The sequence below is a fragment of the Grus americana genome, chromosome Z (assembly GCF_028858705.1).
Source record: "Grus americana isolate bGruAme1 chromosome Z, bGruAme1.mat, whole genome shotgun sequence".
Lineage (NCBI taxonomy): Eukaryota > Metazoa > Chordata > Aves > Gruiformes > Gruidae > Grus > Grus americana.
In genome coordinates this window covers 87,523,092-87,547,226 of record NC_072891.1, presented here as the reverse complement: position 1 = coordinate 87,547,226, position 24,135 = coordinate 87,523,092, and the positions used below count along the sequence as shown (strand labels likewise).

The window sequence follows — 24,135 nt, the reverse complement described above, 5'->3', positions numbered from 1 at the left end:
AGGGTGGTTGAAGTCCCCCATGAGAACCGGGGCCTGTGATCGTGAGGCCACTTCCAGCTGTCTGTAGATGACTTCATCGACTTCCTCATCTTGATCAGGTGGCCTCTAGTAAACACCCACAAGAGTGTCACCCATATTAGCCTGCCCCTTAATTCTTACCCATAAGCTCTCGACTCATTCTTCATCCAGCCCTATGCAGACCTCCAGTTGTTCTCTCACACAAAGAGCAGCTCCACCACCTCACCTTGCTGGCCTGTCTTTCCTGAAAAGTACGTAGTCATCCATGACAGCATTCTAGTTATGTGAGTTATCCCAACACGTCTCTCCAATTGCAATGAGATCACGGCCCTGTGACTGCACACAGATCTCTAGTTCTTCCTGTTTATAAATACTTAGATTTGGTTGGCCTCTACTGTAACCAGGTCATCTGCCTTTTGTACTGAGGGTGGATTAACAGCTGCAGATCTTTCAACAACGTGTTTCATTGGCATCCCAACCCCAGCAGCTGTATTACAGATTTATACTATGCCAAGTGCTTTTGATATTAATGTTCCTCATTGCTATTTTTTCTGAGTAGGTAACAGCCATACGCCAAGGAACATTACAAAATCTATTGGTGGTGGACTATCTCCTTATTCGACACCATATACATTGCTCTGATTTTGAAGGCATGTGTTGCTTCAATGTAACTGATGAATCAGCCAACATAGAAGATGACATTCAACATCTCCAGGACATAATGCATCAAATGAAACAATCTGCTGGTGGTGCCTGGCTGGCTGAGTGGTTTAATTCCTTGACAGGATGAGTGGGACACCTGATTCAAAGCATTATTGGAGAGGTATGTTTATTGCTTTTTCTATATGTGTTTATTGCATGCCTCTGTGAATTACCATGCCCTACACCCCACAAGTCCAAATTGACACCTCCAGTTTTGCCAGCCCCAGTGGAAGTGGTCTGGTGAGTGAGGGGGTGGAACGTGGGAAAATAATGGAAGAGTGGCAAGGAGGATTGTAAACACGGTCAAGTGTCTTGCAGCTGAGGTGTCGAAAAACAGATATATCATACTAATTGTTGTTTGGCCTTGTGTGTTGGACAAGTAGAACATCTGTTTTTAGATAACACAGGCCTGTGGTAGAGGCATTCTGTCAATCCTGCCCTGCTGTGGGAAAGATCACAGCATGGTGGTAAATTACACCTGCGCAAATCCCTGAAATACAGGTGAAAACAGTGTGTTCGGTGATCCTCTAGCATGGACTGAGCTCCGCAGTGCTGCATCCCTGCTTGTGTGCCTCTGCCCAGGTGCTGCTTCAGGGATCCCCCGGTTGACAAGGTAACAAAAATACATCTGATTTTTGCATTTTATCCGTGGTTTTGTGGTTGTTCCTGCGTCCTGCCTGTGCTGGCTCACACAGGGTCCATCAACAGCTCCGAACAAGGTGAGGGCAGGACCCAAGTCCAGAGACCAACCAGGAGGAGACAGGGATAGGACAGAGACAAGACTAGGGACAAGGTTGCAGCACAGGTCAGAGATGCACATAGCCAAGATGGGATCAGAGCTGGGCACAATTGCAATGTCACTTACACAAAGATTGAACCTGACCTGCTGCTGGACCCATGGGCAAGGCATGGGAGAATGCTCCAGGTGAGACTGGTCAGGGCCACCAAGGCCTCTGGGCACCAAGGCCTCTGGGCCCTGATGGGTAGGATGAATCACTGCTCACAGGGTCCGATCTCTCTATAGAAACTGTAGAGTCAAGGTCTGATACCTCCCTTCTCAGTGCTTCAGGTCGTATGAGGTAACCCTGTCCTGCCCCAGTTACTTCCATGGGGATTCAGTGATGGGTCATGGTCCTTCAAAGACCTCACATGCCACTGAGATTGTCCACAATGACAAATCCCTTATCTTGCTAGCAATGGGGAAAGGTTGACTGGGTATGTTGGAGGTGACACTGCCAACATTTGTCTCCTGCAGCCTGGCCCTCCTGGCTCACACCACTCACTGCAGCTGTAGCATCCTACTTGTCCTGGTTCTGCCAAGGACAGAGTTAATTTCACACGGAGCCAGGACAGGTGACCCAAGCTGGCCAGGGGAGGCTATTCCATACCATGTGACATCATGCTCACCATAAAAGGGGGCCTAGTCAGGCAGAGGGGGGGTGGTGCAGTTTTCAGCACGGTTCCAGGACGGGCTGAGTGTCCGGTCAGTCGGTTGGTCATTGGCTCGGTAAATTGTTCTCTGTTATTACCCATTGTTAATATCTGTTATCAGTACTGTTGTTGATTGTTTCCCTCTCCCTTGTCGTTCCAGTAAACTGCCCTTATCCCAACCCTTGAGGCTTTGCCGTTGTTTTCCCGTTCTTTTCCCGTTCTCCTCCCCATCCCGCTGGGGGGAGGGGTGAGTGAGCGGCCGCGTGGCACCCAGCTGCCGGCTGGGCCTAAACCACAACACCACTGAAGCAAATCTCAGGGTGTTGAGATGGGAAAGGTGGATGCCACAGCTCTGACTCCATCTGAGCATCCCTCCTCCACACAGAGGAGAGAGAAACTGAAACACAGGGCTGCTAAACCAGGAGGGCCTATTCTCCAAACAACTTTAGCTTGTAGGAGCCCGGGTGCAACCTGGACACTCAAGTTCCCAAAGCAGTGAGCTGTTGTCCTGTCCCACTCAGGGGTTGAGGGTGAGGTTAACTTTTTAATTCTCTGTGTGGTAATCAGAAGTAAGGACAATTACTTTAGAGATTCAAACCAATCATAAATTTACTTAAAACTCAGTGGAACTACAAAAGATAGAGGCTTCGCAAAGGTCATATTAAAGATAAACAGCAGATTTACAGGTGACATAAAAAAACCTTAAATCTTCTTCTGCTGATCTAGGTAAAGTAAGACATAGACCTTTATTTTGGTAATCCCACATTCTAACAAAACCTTGAACTAATTCCCAAGCCGGATTTGGGGTATTTTGGCTTGTGATTCCTATAACACATAGGGAGAGACAAAGAACATAGGACCAGACCCACAATTGCCGGTGTTGAGCAGAACTGACAGTCATGGTTTGGCTATGTACCTCTCTGTATCACACAGATTACGAGTACAAATTCCCAAAAATAGCACCAGCTTCGACTTTCTGAGGTAGAGGATGTTTCCGGTAGTTAGACCTGTAAGAAAGAACAAAGGAAAAGATCCTGATTCTTTCAAATCGGTGGTTAAAAGAATGGGACAATCCATCTGGTATTAATCTTGTGTTCCTTTCCATGGGCATCAGCAGCCACCCATGGATAGGTGTTCAGTGGAGTTTTAACGGTCAGAGACACCTCCCCTGCTGTTGGGAGGTCCACCAAAACAGGTTGTCCTGGATAGTGTAAGGGTTTTACAGGGTCCTTTTTCTCCCTCTTTCCAGGGAGCAAGGAGGGGGGGTGTTGGACAGAAAGCAGTAAGTTTAGGGCATCCATTTATCCCCCATCGACCATTTACTCTGGCAACGGAATCCAGGAGTCTTGCGGACCACACAGGGTCGTGAGGCCTTAGGATGAGTTTTAGGAGTCCATTGGTCCTTTCTACTATCCCGTTAGCTTGGGGATAGTAGGGGGTATGGAATGTCCACTGGATTCCCTCAGTTTTATGTCCACTGGATTTCCTCGGTTTTTTGCCCACTCCTGGACCACCCCAGCAGTAAAGTGGCTGCCGTTGTCCAATTGAATCAATTTAGGTTTAGGTAAAAAGCTAAACCACAATTTTAACCGTTTTACTGTATTTTTCCCAGTCACCTGTGCTACTGCTTCAGCCTGAACAAGTCCCGGTATTACTTCCACCCCAACAAGCACATATTGTTTCCCTTCTGATTTCTTGAAAGGCCCTATGTAATCGACCTGCCAGGTTTCCCATAGTCCTTTTCCATCCCTCAGATGGAGTGGTGGATCTTGTAAGGGGTGCTTTTCTAGTCTTGTACGGCATAGGCCACAGGCAGAAAGTACCATGCTACAGAGTTTTCGGGTAACAGGCCATCCTCTGCTCCCAGCCTCCTTAAGAAGATCTTTGACTCCCGAGTGACCACATTTCACGTGTAGCCACTCCAGTAAGCGTTCCCATTTCTCCTTTTCTCTCTCTTCCGCCAGCACAGCTAGGTGGGTGAGTCTACCTGATTGTTCAGAATGTGCGCTGGGTGATTTCCCCCTCAGTGGGCAGCTATCCACCCCACCAATATGGGCTTTTGTTTGGACACATTTAATATCTCCTCCCACTTTTTCCTTTGCCATACGGGCACCCAGTTTACTTCCCACTGGTTTTGTTCCCAAAAGGAGAGCCACTTGGTGCATCCCTTGAATATGGCGTAAGAACGAGTGTAGATGTGTACGGGTTCCATCCTGCCTGTCTCTCTCATTACCACACTCCAGACTGCTATCAGTTCCCCCACCTGAGCGCTCCCTTCTCCTTCTGTTGCAATTGGCTCCCCAGAATCAACGTGCAGAGCAGCTGCTTGGTATTTCCATACTTTCCCCTCCCTCCTCGAAGAGGCATCAGTAAACCACACATTTTTCAGGTGGGATTCAAATGAGGGGGCTTCCTTTATGCAGGAAGAAGGGGTTTCCTCATCAGGGCATGGATGATTTTTCCTGTATTTGGAGCATTTTGGGTGCTCCCTCCTCCACTGGCTAAGTGTGTAAGGCTCTAGCTGGGCATACCACTTCCTGACCGTTTCCCACTGGGCAACTGCCACAGGGGGTGGGGTGCTTGCAAGTACAGGTTTTAGGACCTTAAAGGGCCCTCGCAGGATTATGGATTGTTGCCGTATAATTCTTTCAGCCTCCTGCAAGGCTAGACTGACCACAAAAAGACCCTTTTCCCAGACCGAGCATCACTTTTCTGCATCTTTAAAGCTGCATGAATAAAACCCAATGGGGCGGGTCAGACCCTCTGGTCCGCACTGCCACGTGTATAGACGCTCCATGAATTGCAAAACCCCATTCAATTTGGAGCAGATCTGTTGGGTTGTGGTGGGTTGACCCTGGCTGGGGGCCAGGTGCCCACCAGAGCCGCTCTATCACTCCCCTCGTTCACCAGACAGGGGAGAAAAAGCGTAACAAAAAGCTTATGGGTCGAGATAAGGACAGGGAGAGATCACTCACTAATTATCGTCATGAGCAAAACAGACTGAACTGAGAGAGGGAATTCATCTAATTTATCACTAAGCAAAACAGAGTAGAGGAATGAGAAATAAAATCAAATCTTAAAACACCTCCCCCCACCCCTCCCATCTTCCCAGGCTCAACTTCACTCCCGGCTCCAACCTCCACCCCCCTTCAGCGGCACAGGGGGACGGGGAATGGGGGTTGTGGTCAGTTCATCACACGTTGTTTCTGCCGCTTCTTCATCCTCAGGGGGAGGACTCCTCTCATCGTTCCCCTGCTCCAACATGGAGTCCCTCTCACAGGAGACAGTCCTTCACGAACTTCTCCAACATGAGTCTCTCCCATGGGCTACAGTCCTTCAGGAACTGCTCCAGCGTGGTCTCTTCCATGGGGTGCAGACCTTCAGGAACAGACTGCTCCAGCATGGGTCCCCCACAGGGTCACAAGTCCTGCCAGCAAACCTGCCCTGGCATGGGCTCTTCTCTCCACAGTGTCCTGATCCAATATTGGGGAGGTTTCAATACGATCCCAAGAGATTAAGACACAAACGAGGTCAGATGTCGTACAACCTTTTAGCTTTATTTTGTATGAACAGGGGGATAAGGACTGTATATAAAGAGACAACCGGGAGAACGGGGGAGAGCAAAGGAGAGAGAGAGAGAGAGAGAGAGAGAGAGAGAGGGAGATAGAGAAATAGAGAGGTAGTGAGATAGAGAGGTAGAGAGATAGAGAGGGAAAGGGACCAAGTCGGGGACGAGTCTAATTACCACCACTCCGAGTCCAGTGATGTTCCATTGGCTCCCTCTATGGTGTCCAAGCGTCGCAGGTTTTGTCGAAGCAGGTCCCGGAAGATGCACAAGGAGGAGAGGAAGAAGTTTTCTCCTTCTTTCTCTCTTCTAAGCCCCGCCGCTTACCGGAGCATGTGCGCTCCTTTATATAGGGTCCCACGCTCATGCGCAGATCGCAGCTGCGTACGTGCCAGTCGTGCAGCATGTGCGGTACGTGTTGCCTCCTCGGGAAGCCTTTTTGCGCCCTGGCTCTCGTGCATGCACATGGTGGCGCTCATCCGCAGACCGTGAGAAGGGGGGGCAGTGCCCTCCGAGGCAGGACGTCAACACAGGGAAATGGTGGTGCAACGGCAGTGTCGAGACAAACTGCATACAGTAGCGGTCCGTTACACATGGGTCCACAGGTCCTGCCAGGAGCTTGCTCCAGCATGGGCTTCCCACGGGCCACAGCCTCCTTCAGGTGCCTCCACCTGCTCTGGCGTGGGGTCCTCCACGGGCTGCAGGTGGAATCTCTACACCCCCTCATCCTTCCTCCATGGGCTGCAGGGGGACAGCCTGCTTCACCATGGTCTTCAACACAGACTGCAGGGGGATCTCTGCTCTGGTGTCTGGAGCACCTCCTGCCCCTCCTTCTGCACTGACCTTGGTGTCTGCCGAGTTTCTTAGATCTTCTCACTCCTCTCTCCGGCAAAAGCTCTCTCTAACTGGTTTTTTTTTCCGTCTTAAATATGTTACCACAGAGACGCTGATTGGCTTGGCCTTGGCCAGCGGCAGGTCCATCTTGGAGCCGGCTGGCATTGGCTCTATCAGACACAGGGGAAGCTTCTAGCAGCTTCTCACAGAAGCCACCCCTGTAGCCCCTGCCCCCCCCCCCCCCGCTACCAAAACCTTGCCACACAAACCCAACACACGGGTGTATTGGACCCAAAGCTTGATATGCTCCTGCTTCAAACACTAGTAATTTTAGGGCTTCCTCATGAATAGGAGTCAAATCCCAGGTAGCTTTTTTGCATGTTAAATCATACAGGGGACGAGCTGTGATAGAAAAATCTGGAATATGTTTCCTCCAGAATACCAGCAAGCCTAGGATATGTTGCAGTTCCTTTTTGTTCTCTGGGATTTTTAATCTGTTCTAAAGTAGCCAAGGTTTCAGGGGGAATACACATCGCTCCTCCTTTCCACCATATACTTAAGAACTTCACCTCGGGGGAGGGGAGTTGTATCTTTTCTGCTGGAACCTGAAGTTCTAAACTTTCCAGGTGAGTGATTATTTTCTTTTCGGTTTGTCCCACTGCAGTGGCATTGGACCCCCCCCACCAATATATCATCAATGTATTGGTAGGTTTTTAACTCCCTCCTCAGGGGTGATTTCTGGTAGTGCTTGGGCCAGGGCATGGTGCGCCAAGGTAGGTGAGTGCCGATATCCTTGGGGCAGACGAGTAAAGGTATATTGTATACCTTCCCATGTAAATGCAAATCAATCTCTATCACCTTCCTGTAAAGGAACCATGAAAAACATGTCTTTTACATCAACGGTGGCTAAAATTTTATGGGACTGTTCCTGTATGGTGACAATCAGTTCGGCTATATTAGGCACAGCCGCTGTCAGGGGACTAGTGCCAGCATTTAACATCGATAATCGATCGTTAGCTGCCGCTTACCATTCGGTTTGCGAACTGGCCACACTGGAGAGTTATAAGGCGAGTGAGTTTGAATAATGACCCCCTGCTCCCCGAAGGTCTTTTATCACCAGAGCAATTCCCTCCCTCGTTCCCAGCAGTGAGGGATAGGGTTTCACATTCATGATTTCAGATGGGTGAAGGGTAGGGGCAGTCTGCAAAAGCCTTATCAGGGTTGCCGGAGACCCAAACTTCCACTCCCTCCCTGCCAAGTCTGTCCAGGACTTCCCTTTCAATAAATCCAATCCCAACATATTCGTGGGGAGCACTCTCAATACCATAGTGGTCTCAGTGGGGGTGGTGTCTCCTGGCAGCCAGCACTTTACTCAGGCTGTAGGTTGGGGTTTGGAATATCCAAACGCATCGGTAACCCATATCTGTTTTTTATCAGGGACAATCCCACTCCAGTCTGGGATATTAGCACTTAAAGCAGACATTTGGGCCCCTGTGTCTACCAGAAAAGTGACCGCAGTCTTAAAGGGACCAAGGGGCAAAGTTACCAGTAGGTCCCCCTGCTCGTTTTCAGTGAGCCTTCTAAAATACACCCACTGGCCATCCCCCGGCTCACTCACTGGGGACGGCACAAGAAGTTTCCCAACTTTGCAGGGCTGGTGAGCCCCTTCATGGGAGCTGTAGGTACGGCTGATCTCTGAGGTACAGGGACTGTAGGGACGCTTCTTCTTCCCGGCCAGCCTTTACCTATTGGTTTCCACATTTTTACAAGCAGCTGCAAATTGGAGAGGGGTAGGCCATCCATTAATTCTCAGGGAATACCCTTATCTCAATCTTCCTTCCACAACTGATTTCTTGAGGGCCCCCCCCACAAAGCTTCTATCTCAGGGGCGGAGTATTTTCTCTTCTGTCTCGGTCCTACAAACTGCCGCTTGTGCCTTCCCCTCCTTTCCAACATACCCCACATGCCTGCCATAGTTGATCAGTTCCTGTGCAATTTCCCCCCAGGTAAGACCCAGTCCACCCTGAGGTCCCATGGCTACAGTGGCTCTTAGTCAGTCTTGAATTTGCACAGCATAAATCTTCAGTGAATCAGGTAACCCTTTAATCAAGGGAGTCATCCTATCCGGATTGGCAAACATCATCGGGGAAGGTTGGCAGGGAACTAGGCGCCTCTCATGCATCAGTTGGAGGCAAGCTGCTATCTGTACAGTGTCTGTAAGCTGGCTTACTCCAGGGGTGGGAAAGGCAATAGGATCTCCTCTCTCCAAGGGGTCTAACCCTCTGGCCCAATATGCCACCCTTTGGGTCAGGGACCAAGGTTCCTGCTCGTCACCTATGGTCAGAAATACACCAGGACCCCAATATCCCTGAGCCTCTTCCTCCAAAAGCCTTATTCTGTCTCCGCCTGTCAGGGAGACCCTCCACACATATTCAGTCTCATTTCCTTAGCCTGCCTACTATACTTTCCTGTAGTTTTGCCAGTTCAGTAACGGTATAAGGTATCTCTTTAGTGGTAACGGCGGGTTCCACATCTTCACCGTCATACATGACATCAGTTTTAATAAGTGGCCAGAGCTTGGGAGTAAGGTCAGGTTCTGTCACCACCCTGAGCTCCTCCCATGGATAGTGAGGGGCAACCTCCCTCACAATGAGGTTGGCTTCTTTTGATAAGCTAGAAAATCCTGGTTCACTGTCAAGGTCCCCAGGGAGCTGCAACTTCGGCTCTCTTTCCCTCACAAAAGGGGAAAGTTCAAGTTTTCCGTGATTCTCTTCTCATCCGCTAATGCTTTTTCGGCTAGTTGCTGTCTCACACATTCCATTTCCAATTCTGCCTGTAGTTTTTTAACCAGTTCCTGAAGGGACTCATTTGCCTCCCACTCAGCTTGTGTGACAACGTATTTGTCTTTCTGGGCAGCTATCAATGTGGCTCCCACGACACCACAAACCACAGCCTTTCCCTTTCCAGGTCTAAACTTATTTTCTTTTGCCAAGTCTCTTATCTGTTCTGCTACAGTTGTTGGGGACTGCCAGTGTCCCTCAGCCCAGCTATGCCCTTTTGGGCAAGCTTTATAGCTCTTCAACAAATCCAACAGCAGGGAGCAGTCAACATCAGGCTTATCCCAGGTTGCCATGACCTACTGCCGGAGATTTTGGTGTTAGCCAAATGTCAGTTATCCTTTCTTCAGCACTCTGGCTGCTATCCCTTTTATGGAACCTCTTTACCGCTTCTTACAGAGAATCCCCCACTCAGGGGGTTAGGGTGAGGTTAACTTTTTAATTCTCTGCATGGTAATCAGGAGTAACGACAATTACTTTAGAGGGTCAAACCAATCACAAATTTACTTAAAACTCAGTGGAACTACAAAAGATAGAGGCTTCGCAAAAGTCGTAACAATGCTCAAAACTTAGCAGAATTATGAAAGGTAAGGATTTAGCAAAACACGTGACAATATTACCCTATTGTGCTGAAAATTGAGTTAGAGACAAAGAGAGTGATAGAGAGGAAAAGAAAGAGAGAAAGAGAAAAGATATCACCACCCTTGGATCCAGCGATGTTCTCTGCTCATAGTTGTAGTCTTCCGGTGGTGGGTGTGCACCAAAAACTTATGTTTTCCCTTTTTATAACCCGATGTGCCCGCCCCATAGGCAGGGGTCTGTCATCACTGAGCAGGCGCAGTACATGCTCAGGAATGTTCAGAAATGTTCTAGAAATAAGTCAGTGGGTTACGGGGGTCTTGGGGGGTCTCACCATCATGCGTCATCCCCCCCCCCCTTCAGGGCTGACCAAGTGAGTGGTGATCTGTCACAGGCACATGGCACGCAGATGGTCTTTGTATACATCTTTCAGGAATAGAGGAGTGGTCTCACAAGACATTATCCTGCCTCCACAGGCTCCGTTCTTGTTCAACACTCTCTGGTCATCATCAGCCCTTAGTATACAAACTAAGGCACATTCAAGATTCAACCTGCTTAACTACCACACAAATTGCTGCTCCCAGAAGGCAAGAGTACAACGTCTGGCACCTGCAAAACACAATGAAAATAACTGTGACAGCTGTCTACAGCTGCTTGCCCAGAGATAGACTATAGGGTTTTCATCAAAAGAATCTGGTCAGATCAACATTTTACCACTATACAGTAAAGCTACACTACCCCTATCTTTAATATTGCTACACCCCTGGGCGGGGCAGCTCCAATCCTGACACAGCACACAGACACCACAAACATGACCATGAGAAGGCTGCGAGCAAGAAGAATGACTACCATAGCGAAGATGATGCTCGCAAAGAATCATAGAATATCCTGAGTTGGAAGGGACCCAGAGGATCGAGTCCAACTCCTGGCTCCACACAGGACCAGCCAAATCAGAGCATATGATTGAGAGCATTATCCAGACACTTCTTGAACTCAGTCAAGCTTGGTGCCATGACCACTTCCCTGGGGAGCCTGTTCCACTGCCCGACCATCCTCTCGGTGAAGAATGTTTTCCTGATATCCAACCTAAACCTCCTCTGTCGTGGCTTCATGCTGTTCCCTCGGGTTCCATCACTGGTCACCAGAGGGAGATCAGCACCTGCCCCTTCGCTCCCCCTCATGAGGAAGGTGTAGGCTGCAATGAGGTCTCCCCTCAGTCTCCTCATCTCTAGGCTGAACAAACCAAGGGACTTCAGCCTCTCCTCATACGTCTTCCCCTCTAGACCCTTCACCATCTTTGTTGCCCTCCTTTGGACGCTCTCCAATAGTTTTATGTCCTTTTTGTACTGTGGCACCCAAAACTGCATGCAGTACTTGAGGTGAGGCTGCACCAGCACAGTGTAGAGTGGACAATCACTTCCCTAGACTGGCTAGCAATGCCGTGCTTGATGCACCCCAGGATACGGCTGGCCTTCCTGGCAGCGTGGGCACACTGTTGACTCATGTTCAACTTGCTGTAGACCAAGACCCCCAAGTCCCTTTCAGCATGGCTGGCCTCCAGCGTCTCATCACCCAGTCTGTATGTATAGCCAGGGTTGCCCCTTCCCAGGTGCAGAATCTGGCACTTGCCCTTGTTAAACCTCATGCGGTTGGTGATTGCCCAGTTCTCCAATCTATCCAGATCTCTCTGCAAGGCCTCTCCACCCTCAACAGAATCAACAGCTCCTCCCAATTTGGTGTCATCTGCAAACTTGCTCACACCACCTTCTAGTCCTACATCCAAGTCATTTATGAAAACATTAAAAAGAACTGGCCCTAAAATGGAGCCCTGGGGAAACCCACTAGTGACTGACTGCCAACCTGATGTAACCCCGTTTACCATAACTCTTTGGGGCCAGCCTTTCAGCCAGTTGCTCACCCATCGCACTGTGTTTTTGTCAAACTGTATGCTGGACATTTTCTCCAGAAGGATACTGTAAGAGTATTGAAAGCTTTACTGAAATCTAAAAAAATGACATCAACTGGCTTCCCTTGGTCAACTAGATGGGTGACCTTGTCATAAAAGGAAACTAAGTTTGTTAAACAGACCCTTCCTCTCATGAACCCGTGTTGGCTATGACCAATGACTGCGTTGTCCTTCAGGTGTTTTTCAGTAAATCCCAGCATAATTTTCTCCATAATTTTACCAGGCACTGAAGTGAGACTGACAGGCCTGTAATTACCAGGGTCTTCTTTCTTGCCCTTCTTGAAGATTGGAACAATGTTTGCCAGCTTCCAGTCAACTGGGACCTCTCCAGATTCCCAAGACCATTGAAAAATAATTGTGAAAGGTCTCACAAAGACATCAGCCAGCCCTCTGAGCACCTGACGTGGTTTAGGCCCAGCCGGCAGCTGAGCACCACACGGCCACTCACTCACCCCTCCCCCAGCAGGATGGGGAGGAGAACGGAAAAACAACAGCAAAGCCTCGAGGGTTGGGATAAGGGCAGTTTACTGGGACAACAAGGAGAGGGAAACAATCAACAACAGTACTGATAACAGATATTAACAATGGGTAATAACAGAGAACAATTTACCGAGCCAATGACCAACCGACTGACCGGACACTCAGCCCGTCCTGGAACCGTGCTGAAAACTGCACCGCCCCCCCCTCTGCCCGACTAGGCCCCCTTTTATGGTGAGCATGATGTCACATGGTATGGAATAACCTCCCCTGGCCAGCTTGGGTCACCTGTCCTGGCTCCGTGTGAAATTAACTCTGTCCTTGCCAGAACCAGGACAGCACCCTGGGATGAATCCTGTAGGGCTCCATGGACTTGTATGCATCCAGGTGGAGCAGCAATTCCTGCACAAGTTTGGGGTCAGCTGGGAGTTTATCATTACTATAGTCAGTCCTCCAACTCGGGGCATCTGGGGTCCTAGAGCCTGTCATCAGTGTTGAAGACAGGAGGAAAGAAGGCATTAAACGTCTCTGCTTTGTCTATGTCCGTGTTTGTAAGGTGACCATTCTCATTGAGTAACAAACCAATATTCTCTCTGGTCTTCCTTTTGTTATTAATGTATTTAAAAAAGCCCTTTTTATTGTCCCCCACAGTACTGGCCAGCTTCAACTCTAACTGGGCACAGCACTGCCCTACGGCACCACGATGGTGCGGATGCTTTATAGTGGCCCCAGGGAAGAGGCAATGGCTGTGGCTGGCAAGAGAAAGCAATTGTCAAAACCAGAATGACCAATGCGTGAGAAGCCAGGCTTTAAGATCTGGGACCATTTAAGATGTGGGGATGAAACTCCAGAAAACAGCTCTGTGCAAACAGAATGCACTGGCGAGCTGAGTGAGCAAGAGATGGCTGCTCAGAAACATCTATGATGCAATGCATGCCAAGTAGATCCATGCTTTAAGCTATAACTGCAAGAGAATAAGGGCTTGATGAGCACAATACTGATGAGTACAGGTATTCAAGACTCATGAGGTCTAATAAAGTACCTGCTGATCACAAAGAGTTATGGAGGCATCAAGACCTGAGAAAGGTATGGTGTAGAACATAAGATAGACAACACAACCTACACACCACCACCACCACACAGGCTGGAACTGCCCTGCCTGGCACAGTCTAGCATCATGCTGACAAGTAACCCGCTCCCTTTGCCTGCCCAAAGGGGACAGCTCCTGGACAGTCCTCTCCCCTGCACTAACTTAAAACCCCTCCCCTGCAACTCCCAACCTTGTTCCGTTCTCCTCCCACTCCCTCCCCAGCTCTGGTCCCTCAACTTAGGTTGCAGTGGAGGCCAGGGATCTGAATCCACCTGCAACAAAAAACATATACACCACACATTGGCTAAGACGTTCCTGCAGTCGCCTGGTTCCTCTTCATCAAACACACAACAATGCTGGTAGTCAGCATTGCACCAGTAAATGCCAGCCTCTCCTACAACACCCTGCCTCCTCAAAAGGGCCATGGTGTTCCACTCACCTGCTTGTTCCAGAGAGGACTGCGGCTGTGATCACTTGTGGCACCTAAGACACCAAGAGACACAAATTACTTACATTTGTGAGAAATCACCACTCCCATTATCGCCCTCACTATTATGCCATCTCACCTTGAACGTGCATCCAGTTCCAAAGGTGGCCACGTAGCACCTGCAAAAACAGAGGTAAATGCTTGAACTAGTTGCCGTATACTGCTGTGCTATTATACCCCAACCCAGCCAACAACCGCCTCACCTTCTCAGACCACTCATCAGCACGCTGCTTCGCCCCTCCGAGGCTGCCTGCAGCACCTGCAAAGAAACAAAACAAGAGGCAAATGCTGAGATAGTGCCCAAAACAGCAGCCTGCCCACACCAATTCCTGTCTCCCACTCCTTTACCTCAGCTGCTCACCCAGCCTCTGTCATTTTGGGCTGCCATGCTGAGGCTTGCGCCCCACCTAGAACACACAAACAAAGGATACCTTTAACTTAATCAGCAATGCAACACCTGAAAAATAACTGCTACTTCAGCCCACTAGTCACTGCTCACCTGGCCCAAGTCACCTCCTGTGTCAATATCCTACTTTGCTCATCACTTCACACCTTAAAAATAAAAACCACTCTCCCACACAAATCTTAATATAGTTATACAGCCAGCTGTGGTGGGTTGACCCTGGCTGGGGGCCAGGTGCCCACCAGAGCCGCTCTCTCACTCCCCTCATTCACTAGACAGGGGAGAAAAGGCATAACAGAATGCTTGTAGGTCGAGATAAGGACAGGGAGAGATCACTCACTAATGGTTGTCACGAGCAAAACAGACCGAACTTAGAGAGGGAATTCATCTAATTTATTACTAGGCAAAACAGAGTAGAGGAATGAGAAAAAATCAACTCTCAAAGCACTTCCCCCCACCCCTCCCATCTTCCCGGGCTCAACTTCACTCCCGGCTTCAACCTTCCCCCTCAGCGGCACAGGGGGACGGGGAGGGGGGGTTACGGTCAGTTCATCTCACGGTGTTTCTGCCGCTTCTTCATCCTCAGGGGGAGGACTCCTCTCATCCTTCCCCTGCTCCAGCATGGAGTCCCTCTCACGGGGTGCAGACCTTCAGGAGCAAACTGCTCCAGCGTGGGGTCCCCCACGGGGTCACAAGTCCTGCCAGCAAACCTGCCCTGGCGTGGGCTCCCCTCTCCACGGGTCCACCGGTCCGGCCAGGAACTTGCTCCAGCGTGGGCTTCCCACGGGCCACAGCCTCCTTCAGGTGCCTTCACCTGCTCCAGCGTGGGGTCCTCCACGGGCTGCAGGTGGAATCTCTACACCCCCTCATCCTTCCTCCATGGGCTGCAGGGGGACAGCCTGCCTCACCATGGCCTTCACCACGGGCTGCAGGGGGATCTCTGCTCCGGCGCCTGGAGCTCATCCTCCCCCTCCATCTGCACTGACCTTGGTGTCTGCCAAGTTTCTTACATCTTCTCACTCCTCTCTCCGGCTGCAAAAGCTCTCTCTAAGTGTTTTTCTTCTTCTTAAATATGTTATCACAGAGGCGCTGATTGGCTTGGCCTTGGCCAGCGGTGGGCCCGTCTTGGAGCTGGCTGGCATTGGCTCTATCAGACACAGGGGGAGCTTCTAGCAGCTTCTCACAGAAGCCACCCCTGTAGCCCCCCCGCCACCAAAACCCTGCCACGCAAACCTAATACACCAGCAATTACATCTTCCCTCCAACACCACTGGCCGACCCACCTTCTTATGGCACTCTGCTTGCCTCCTCTGCCGCTCTTTGGTGCGCATCTTGTCTGTTCGCATCTAAAAAACCCAAGTTATTAAACAAGTTACCTGGATGCTGAGTGATAGCTGAATAATTCCAGAGCTCTTGCTTCCATTTAGGAATACCATCTAGACTCCAACTACAGACCACCATTAAAAAACCCCAAAACTTTAAGTCCCACACAGACAAGCCTTTGACACCTTTGAGATTCAATCTGCTTTCACTACCCCTGCACAGCCCCTCCCAGGTGTCTCCCATCCTCTCCACAGAACATTATGGAAATGACACTCCGCACAGCCTGTTGGTAGCTACTCGATCCGAGGCAATTATACAATCTTTGCCCAAGCAATCTGGGCATATCAATGTACTAACCATATACCTATTGCTATTCCACCCTAACCCTTGCTAGATAATCTCACCATTAGTCCTACTGAGAGATGGTATGAGCAACTTACAGAGGATACTGCACAACTGGTGAAAAAAACCCAAGGTTCTATTCAATAGTCAGGAATTCCAGTAAAACACAATGCACCTATGTCACAGTTTAGCCATGGCCAACAACTAAACACCCCACAGTTGCTTGCTCACTCCCCTCTGGTGGGACAGGGGAGAGAATCAGAAGGGTAAAAATGAGAAAACTCATGGGTTGAGATAAAGATAGTTTAATAAGTAAAGCAAAAGCCACACACACAAGCAAAGCAAGACAAGGAATTCATTCACTACTTCCCATCAGCAGGCAGATGTTCAGCCACTCCCAGGAAAGCAGGGCTCCATCCCACATAATGGTTACTTGGGAAAAGAAACAACATCAGTCCAAATACTGCCACCTCCCCACTTCATCCTTCCTCTTCCCCAAGCCTCTTATAAACTGAGCATGACATCATGTGGTATAGATTATTCTTTTGGTTAGTTTGTATCAGCTGTCCTGATTATGTCCCCTCTCAACTTCTTGTGCACCCCCAGCCATCCTGCTGGCAGGGCAGTGTGAGAAGCAGAAAAGGTCTTGATTCTGTGTAAGCACTGCTCAACAGTAACAAAAACATCTCTGTATTATCAACACTGTTTCCAGCATAAATCCAAAACATAGCCCCATACTAGCTACTATGAAAAAAATTATCTCACCTGAAACCAGGACAACCTAGAATTAAAAAAAACCCTCTATACTATTAAATCATTCTGCAAACACCTGAACACTCAATACAAAATTATTGAGCTGAAAAAAAAAAAGGGGGAACTTTCTATTCTACATACTGCTTAACCTTGACTAGTCCTGAAGTTCTTACTTCAGACACCTGCTTCTCTGAATATCAGCATATATCTGCCCAAATAACTGAGCCAGCTCAAAAAGCTGCCGTCAACTGAAAGACCAGCAGAGCACTGACACCAAAGCACCCCACGAGCAGAACGGGCTCCCTGGTGTGAGGCCTGTGGCACGTCTACCTCAGGCCCTGCCCACCACCCTTCCCACAATCACCTGGGAAAGGGGTGGGGCCAATAGCCAGAAGGCTTAAAGGCTGCTGGAGCAGCAGCAGGGGTTTTTCTGATCTGCCTTGAGTTTATGGTGTGTGAAGTGCTGAACAGAGAAAGCAACCCTTACTGGAAATTATGCAATGTTTCTCTTTTCTATGCCAGTGACTACTTGATCTAAGGTAACTATACAACCTTTGCCTAAACAGTCTGGGCATATCAACATATTAACTATTGATTCTTATTGCTATTCCACCTATCCCTGACTACACCATAGGCAGAGCATCTCTAAGTCTGTCCTGGTTTTTGGCTAGGATAGAGTTAATTTTCACAAGAAGCTGGGAGGAGACACAGCCAGGACAGGTGACCCAAACTAGCCAAAGGGGTATATCATACTATATAACCTTAAATTCAGCATATAAAGGGGGCTGGCCAGGGAGGGCAGCTCCAGGATGGGCTGAGTGTCTGGTTGGTTGTCAGGTGAGCAAATTGCACTATTGCATTGCATATCACCTGCTTTGTATGTTCTTTTATAAGTACTGTTGTTGTTATTTTCGTCTCCCTTTGCTGTCCTAGTAAACTGTCCTTGTCCCAACCCACGAATTTTACCTTTTCCTTCTGATTCTCCTCCTCATCCCACCAAAGTGGGGAGGAGAGAGTGAGCAGCTCTGTGGTGCTTAGCTGCTGGCTGGGGCTAAATCATGACAGTCCTTTTTGGTGCCCAATGAGGGGCCAGATCTGAACAGAGCCTGTTAAAACAAAGTTGTTATATGCATTTATTATATTAGTTAAACAGTCACTGGTCACAATGGTGTTTTGTTTGTTCACATGGTTATGTTACATAAATCCTTACTTGCTGTATGTATTCCCTGTGGTGCTGTTTATCACCTCTCGGAGAGGGATCATGATTCTCATTTTGGTTTAATGTGTAATATTGACTTATATGATAACATCACTTGTTATGAGATTAAGCTGGTATTTGTATGTGGCATTGCTGCCATGCCTGTACCTTGGATGACATCTGTCAGAATTTATTAATAATCACACCCAATATATGGGGAAGATGGGGGGTACTTTCCCCTTCTCTTTTACCTCCTCTTTTTCCTTCAGGCTACTTACAATAGCTTTTGAGATTTTTTAATATCCTTAGGATGTTCAAGCCAGCATGCTCCTATTGCTATGTCTCCTGAATGTGTTTGAGGTCTTGTTTAGGGTTACAAATCTTGTTTTAAGAATACCACCCAGAGATCTGCCCCAAGGCTTGGATAGTCATGGGTGGCATGGCATGTGGGAGAATATACGCAGGTATCTAGAGAACTTCTCACATCCAGTGGTTTGGATCTTCACTCCCGAACTACAGGACCCTGATAAAGTGTTAGAATATTTGAAAAGAAAATGCTGTGGCTATTCTAAACAGGCACAACTTACCGCACTGTGCTGGGCCCTGGCCACTGTCTACCAAACACTACTTTGATATTAGGCAGCACCCTCAGGGGAAGAGAGGGAAAACACAGTGACAAGCACTGTGGCTACTCCAGTCCTAGTAACAGGCACAGTGGCTACCCCAATCCTGACGACAGGCACAGCAGCTGAACCAAAACAACAACCCATGCCGGTATCAGTTGCCTATCTGTCACCGGCTCTGTTTAACATTTTTGTTGACAACGTGGACAGTGGGATCAAGTGCACACATAAGAAGGACATCGAGCTGTTGTTGGAGCAAGTCCAGAGGAGGGCTGGAGCACCTTTCCTATGAAGACAGCCTGGAGAAGAGAAGGCTCCAGGGAGACCTTATAGCAGCCTTCCAGTACCTAAAGGGGGCCTACAAGAAAGCTGGAGAGGGACTGTTTACAAGGGCATGTAGCGATAGGACGAGGGGGAATGGCTTTAAACTAAAAATGGGTAGATTTAGATTAAAGGAAAAAATTCTTCCCTGTGCGGGTGGTGAGGCTTTGGAACAGGTTGCCCAGAGAAGTCGTGGATGCTTCGTTCCTGGAAGTGCTTAAGGCCAGGCTGGATGGGGCTTTGAGCAACCTGGTCTAGTGGAGGGTGTCCCTGCCCATGGCATGGAGGTTGGAAATAGATGGTCTTTAAGGTCCCTTCCAACCCAAACCATTCTATGATTCTATGAGAAAGTGGGGGGGGGGGGGGGGGGGGGGGGAGGGAGGGCAGCAGGGGAAGAGGGGGATGGCAAAAGTTATGTTCTGTATCACTCACCAAAGATCTGCCAATGGTGAAAGGTCTCTCTGCCTTGAGTAGCAACGTTGAGAGGTGTCCAAGCTCAAAGGGAGATCAGCGCCATGCAGCTGTGCTGCTTAGCAGGGAGAGCTCAAAGAAGGCTCACTTAGGCTGTCATAGCTATGGACTAAAGTGGTTGGCTTGCAGTCAAATTACATGCAATGGAAACATGCATGAGACTCCTTGTACCCACAACTTTGTTCCTTGATAACTGAGCCTTGGAAAAGCCACTCAGGTGTTAATCGCATGGTTGGTGTTCAAAGCTCATATGCACTGATGCTCACTGTGTCACTCTGCTCCTTTGTGTGCTTTCAGAGAACAGATTGGAGCTAGAGTTGTTCTTGGCCCATTTACAGCTCAGGTCTTTACCTCCTTTGGAGCCTGTACCAAACTACTGCTAGTTTGGTTACGCAGTCCAGTGCATCAATCACACCCCCCCAAGAAATAAAATCAAGAAAAAAAAAACAACAAAAAACACCCCCAGCAAATCAAAGCAAGCCCTGCAAAAAGTTAAAGAAAATGGAAAAACAAAAACTGCCCCCAAGAAGTCAAAAAACACAGACCCCAGAAAAAAAATCAAATTCACTCCCAAGAGATTTAAGAATAAAACAACCAGAAAAGCAACCCCAAGAACTTAAAAAAAAAAAAGAAAAGAAAATCCCAAAACACCAAAGGCACGCGAGGAGAGGGGGATGGGCAGGGGGAGAAGGAGGAAGGACAGAGCAGACTGGGGGAAGCAGGCACGAGCGGGCAGCAAGCAAGGGGAACAAACAGACCGCCACCTGCGTTCTCCCACCCCAGGCAGCCGCCGCTGCGCTGTACCCGCGCATGCGCCAAGGGGCAGCCGGAGCGTCCGCGCGTCATCGGCTCCGGGCGGAACCCGCGGTCCCGCACCACAGTTCCGAGGAGGAACGGACCGGGAGAGGGGCTGTGAGGCGCAGGGGAAGGTGTGCGGCTGCTGTGGGGTTGCTGTGAGGAAGGAGGTTGCTATGGGACGCGGCGTTGCCATAGTGTAGCAAAAAAATAGGCCTTGTAACGAAGGCCTACTTATATGTCATAAGAAACTATTCATTGTTACTTTAGGTAGAAGGCTAACGATTCTTAGAATTAGCACCTGCTACACATCATGATAAAAAGGAGGAGCTACAAGACACTTCAAGGTCCTTATGTACATACTTTGCAGAAAGGGAGGACATTAATTGCCTCCAGGAGCATCCTTATCTTCCTGAGGCATATAGCGAACAATTACCAACATCAAGTATCGAGAAACTAGGGGAAACGTAATTTGGGTCAGGGTCCCCACAACCACCGACCCATAAGCCCCCTACCCACATTATACCACCTACTCAAAAGATAAAGGCGGAGAAAGGAACTGAGCATGCGTTCTAGTTTGCATACCAGGCGAAGAAATATGAACCAATTATTTTAACGGGGAGTGTACCACTTTGTAATCTTTGTAACATTTGTGTATAAATATGACAAGAGAACCAGCATTAGGTGTGCCTGATTAGAGGAACTATCCTCCTGACACCCAGCGCTGCAATAAAAGCAAAGGCCTGCTTCTTCATGCTAAATTGGTGTTAAGGAGTTTTCTTTTATTCCCCAATTTCGGTGACAATAGGGCTGGTATGGGGTTACTATGGTGTTCATATGGGACTGCTATGGGGCAGGGCGTTGCTATGGCGTTACTGTGGTGTTGCTACAGGGCGGGGAGCGCTGTGCGGGGCCCCAGACGCCCCGGGCCTCCATCACGTGATCCTCCCACGCGACTCCCCTTCCTGTTCGGGCATTCGCAAGATGGCGGCGGCGGCGGTTCGGGGGCGGCGCTTCAAGTGGTCGTTGGAGCTGGCGGCGGCGCCGGGGGGGCGGTGAGACCTGGGGGAGGGGGTGGAAGGGGGTTTGGGGGGGTTCAGAGGTGTCCCCGGCGTCACCTGCCTGCCTCTTTCTCCCCCAGGCCCCGCGGAGCCGCCGAGGGCCGCGGGCCGCTGGGGTTCGCCGAGCGGCAGCTGGGGGAGGGCGGCGTCCACGAGAGCGACAAAATCCTCATGGAGAAGGTGGGCGAGACGGGTACCTGGGGGGGGAGGAAGGACACCCCGTGGTGGGGGATGGTCCCTGTCCCAGATGCCTGGGTCCCGTAGGAGGGCGGACCCCCCCACATCCCGGACGGCTGGGTCTCCTCTTTCCCTGCAGCGCTGCTGGGACGTGGCATTGGCGCCGCTGAAGCAAATCCCCATGAATCTGTTCATCATGTATATGGCTGGCAACACCATCTCTATCTTCCCTGCCATGATGGTGTGCATGATGGGCTGGCGCCCACTGCAGGCCCTCATGTCCCTCTCTGCCAGTGAGTACAACCCTATGCTACAGCCCCATGCAGGTGACAGCTCCCTGGGTGTTCCCCCATGGCCATCCCCTGCCACACGATAGTTGCCCCATGTACCTAACGTGGTCCCCTGCCCTGCATCTCCCCCTGCAACAGTAGTCTCCGCATATCCCCCAACAGTCATCCCTACAACAGCCCTCACCACACGTCCTCCTGCAACAGCTGCCCTCGTGTCAGTTGCCCCCGTATGTCCCTCAACAGTCATCCCTATGACATCCCTACATTTTCCCACGTCCCTGAACAGTTGCCCCCACGTCAGTTGTTCCCCTGCGTCCACCAGCAGTGACCCCCACGTCACTTACCCCCATGCATCCCCCTACAGTTGTTCCTATGACAGTTACCCACACCCCCCCCCCAACAGTCACCTCTGTGACAGTCACTCCTACATGTCCCCCAACAGTTGCCCAACAGCTACCCTGTGCCATCTGCCCTGCACCTTCCCCAATGCTCTCCCCTATGATGTTCCCCACCCATCATTATCACTGGTCTGCCGTGGTGCCAGGTATGTGGTGTGTAGGTGACAGTCACAGGTCCCCCTGTCCCCCCACAGCACTGAAGGCGCTGGAGAGTTCGAGCCGGCGGGCACTGCAGGGGCTGGTGTTCCTGGTGGGCAATGGACTAGGACTGGCGCTGGCCCTCTACAAGTGCCAGGCCATGGGGCTGCTGCCCACCCGCCCTTCCGACTGGCTGGCCTTCGTTGCCCCCCCACAGGTGCGCCCCGACACCGGGTCCCCCTGCCCCTGCTTCCCTGTACACCAGGGTTCCTCCTGGCCTGGACAACACAGCCCCCTTACCCCCTTTCTCTCTCTTCCCTTGGCAGCGGATGGAGTTCACTGGGGGGGGCCTGATCCTGTGACCCAATGTGCCCACCCACCAATAAAGGCAATGGCATGCTGGTGGTGTTATTTTTGTGGGAAATTCCAGTGGTTTGAGGGCTCAACCTAAGGAGGCACCAGGATGGGTTGGAGTGAAAACTGTTTATTGGTGGTGTGTGCTGGGAACACTGGGGCCTGTACTGGTAGTGCTGGGGCCCATACTGGGGGCACTGGCAGTGCACTAGAGGAGCACTGAAGCCCATACAGGGAATGCTGGGAGTGCCCTGGGAGCCTTAGGACCTGCGCTGGGAACCTTGGGGGCGACACTGGGAGTGCACTGAAGCTGCACTGGGAGCCTTAGGGGCTGTACTTGGAGCACTGGAAGTGCACTGGGAGCCTTGAGGCCTGTACTGGGAGTGCACTGGAGCTGCACTTGGAACATCAGGGTCCGTACTGGGAACCTTCAGGGGCACACTGGGAGTGCACTGGGAGCCTTGGGGCCCATACTTGGGATCATACTTGGAGAAATGTAGCCCAAGCTGGCACTGTACTGGGAACACTGGGTCTGTACTGGGAACACTGGGGCTTATTCCAGGAATTTAACTGTAGCTGATGCTGGCATCATACTGCGAGCACTGGGGTCTGTACTGGGAATGTTGCGGCCATACTAGGATGCTGCTTGAAGAGCTGTGACCCAGACTGGCATTGTACTGGGAGTGTTGGTGCTATACTGGAAGCACTGGGCCCATACTGGGAGTGTGGTGGCCCATACTGGGATTGTGCCTGAAGACCTGTGGCTTAGGCTGGCATCATACTGGCAGCACTGATGCTATACTGGGATCATATTCTGAGAGCTGTGGCACAGACTGGCATTGTACTGGGAGTATTGGAGCTCATATTAGAACACTGGGCCCTTACTGAGATTGTGATTGAAGACCTGTGGCTCAGGCTGGCACCATACTGGGAGTGCTGGGCTCATACTGGGATGGTGATGGGTGAGCCAGAGTGATGCATTTGCAGTACTGGGAGGTACTGGGCCATAGTGGTGCACTCAGCGGCTGGAGGGGTCCCTATCGCCCACACCACCAGCCCCAGCCCCTCCATCAGCAGCTCCAGGAACTCAAGGTCTGACCCACATCAAGGGCCTGACCTGTGGCTGCCCCTCAGGTGCCCCCCCACTGCCCAATAACTGCCCCCCAATTTCCAATAAGTGTGTCTCAATTTGCCCCCCAGCTGCCCTATTGCCCTGCCCCATAACCACCCCCAGATCCCCCCCACTGCCCCATTTTTGGTTTTTTGCCCTGTTTTGGCTCAATTTTACATGGGTTTGTCCCACTTTCACCCAGTTTGCCCCGGTTTTGCTCTTCTGCCCCATTTTGCCTGGTTTTACCCCATTTCCTCCTGTTTCTTTTTGGTGTTGCTCCACTTTTTCCTGGTTTTCTCCCCATTTTACCCCACTTTTGTACCATTTCCCCCATTTTGGCCTGTTCTCCCTGTTGTTGCCCCGACTGACATAACTGGCTGGTTTTGCCCCA

General features: G+C 50.3%; 1 protein-coding gene and 1 long non-coding RNA gene across 2 annotated transcripts; one reads left to right on the top strand and one right to left on the bottom strand.

Moving 5' to 3' along the window:
* Positions 1-10,121: 10,121 nt before the first annotated feature.
* On the bottom strand, positions 10,122-18,259 carry LOC129199141 (uncharacterized). The gene is made up of 9 exons (XR_008574599.1): positions 17,774-18,259; positions 16,153-16,486; positions 15,673-15,735; positions 14,486-15,536; positions 14,335-14,393; positions 14,190-14,245; positions 14,066-14,105; positions 13,939-13,982; positions 10,122-10,575 (listed from the first exon to the last, which is right to left on the bottom strand). It is a non-coding gene; the product is annotated as an uncharacterized LOC129199141 (long non-coding RNA).
* Positions 18,260-21,148: 2,889 nt separating this feature from the next.
* EMC4 (ER membrane protein complex subunit 4) lies at positions 21,149-22,690 on the top strand. The gene is made up of 5 exons (XM_054809013.1): positions 21,149-21,270; positions 21,357-21,456; positions 21,593-21,746; positions 22,336-22,496; positions 22,606-22,690. The coding sequence occupies exons 1-5, from the start codon at positions 21,200-21,202 to the stop codon at positions 22,639-22,641; spliced, it is 522 nt and encodes a 173-aa protein (XP_054664988.1). The 5' UTR covers positions 21,149-21,199; the 3' UTR covers positions 22,642-22,690.
* Positions 22,691-24,135: the final 1,445 nt, after the last annotated feature.

Coding starts and splice junctions, on each gene's coding strand:
- EMC4 (XM_054809013.1), top strand. CDS start 21,200: ATGGCGGCGGCGGCGGTTCGGGGGCGGCGCTTCAAGTGGTCGTTGGAG. Junction 21,747..22,335: donor CCTCATGTCCCTCTCTGCCA/GTGAGTACAACC, acceptor GTCCCCCCACAG/CACTGAAGGCGCTGGAGAGT. Junction 22,497..22,605: donor CCTTCGTTGCCCCCCCACAG/GTGCGCCCCGAC, acceptor TTCCCTTGGCAG/CGGATGGAGTTCACTGGGGG.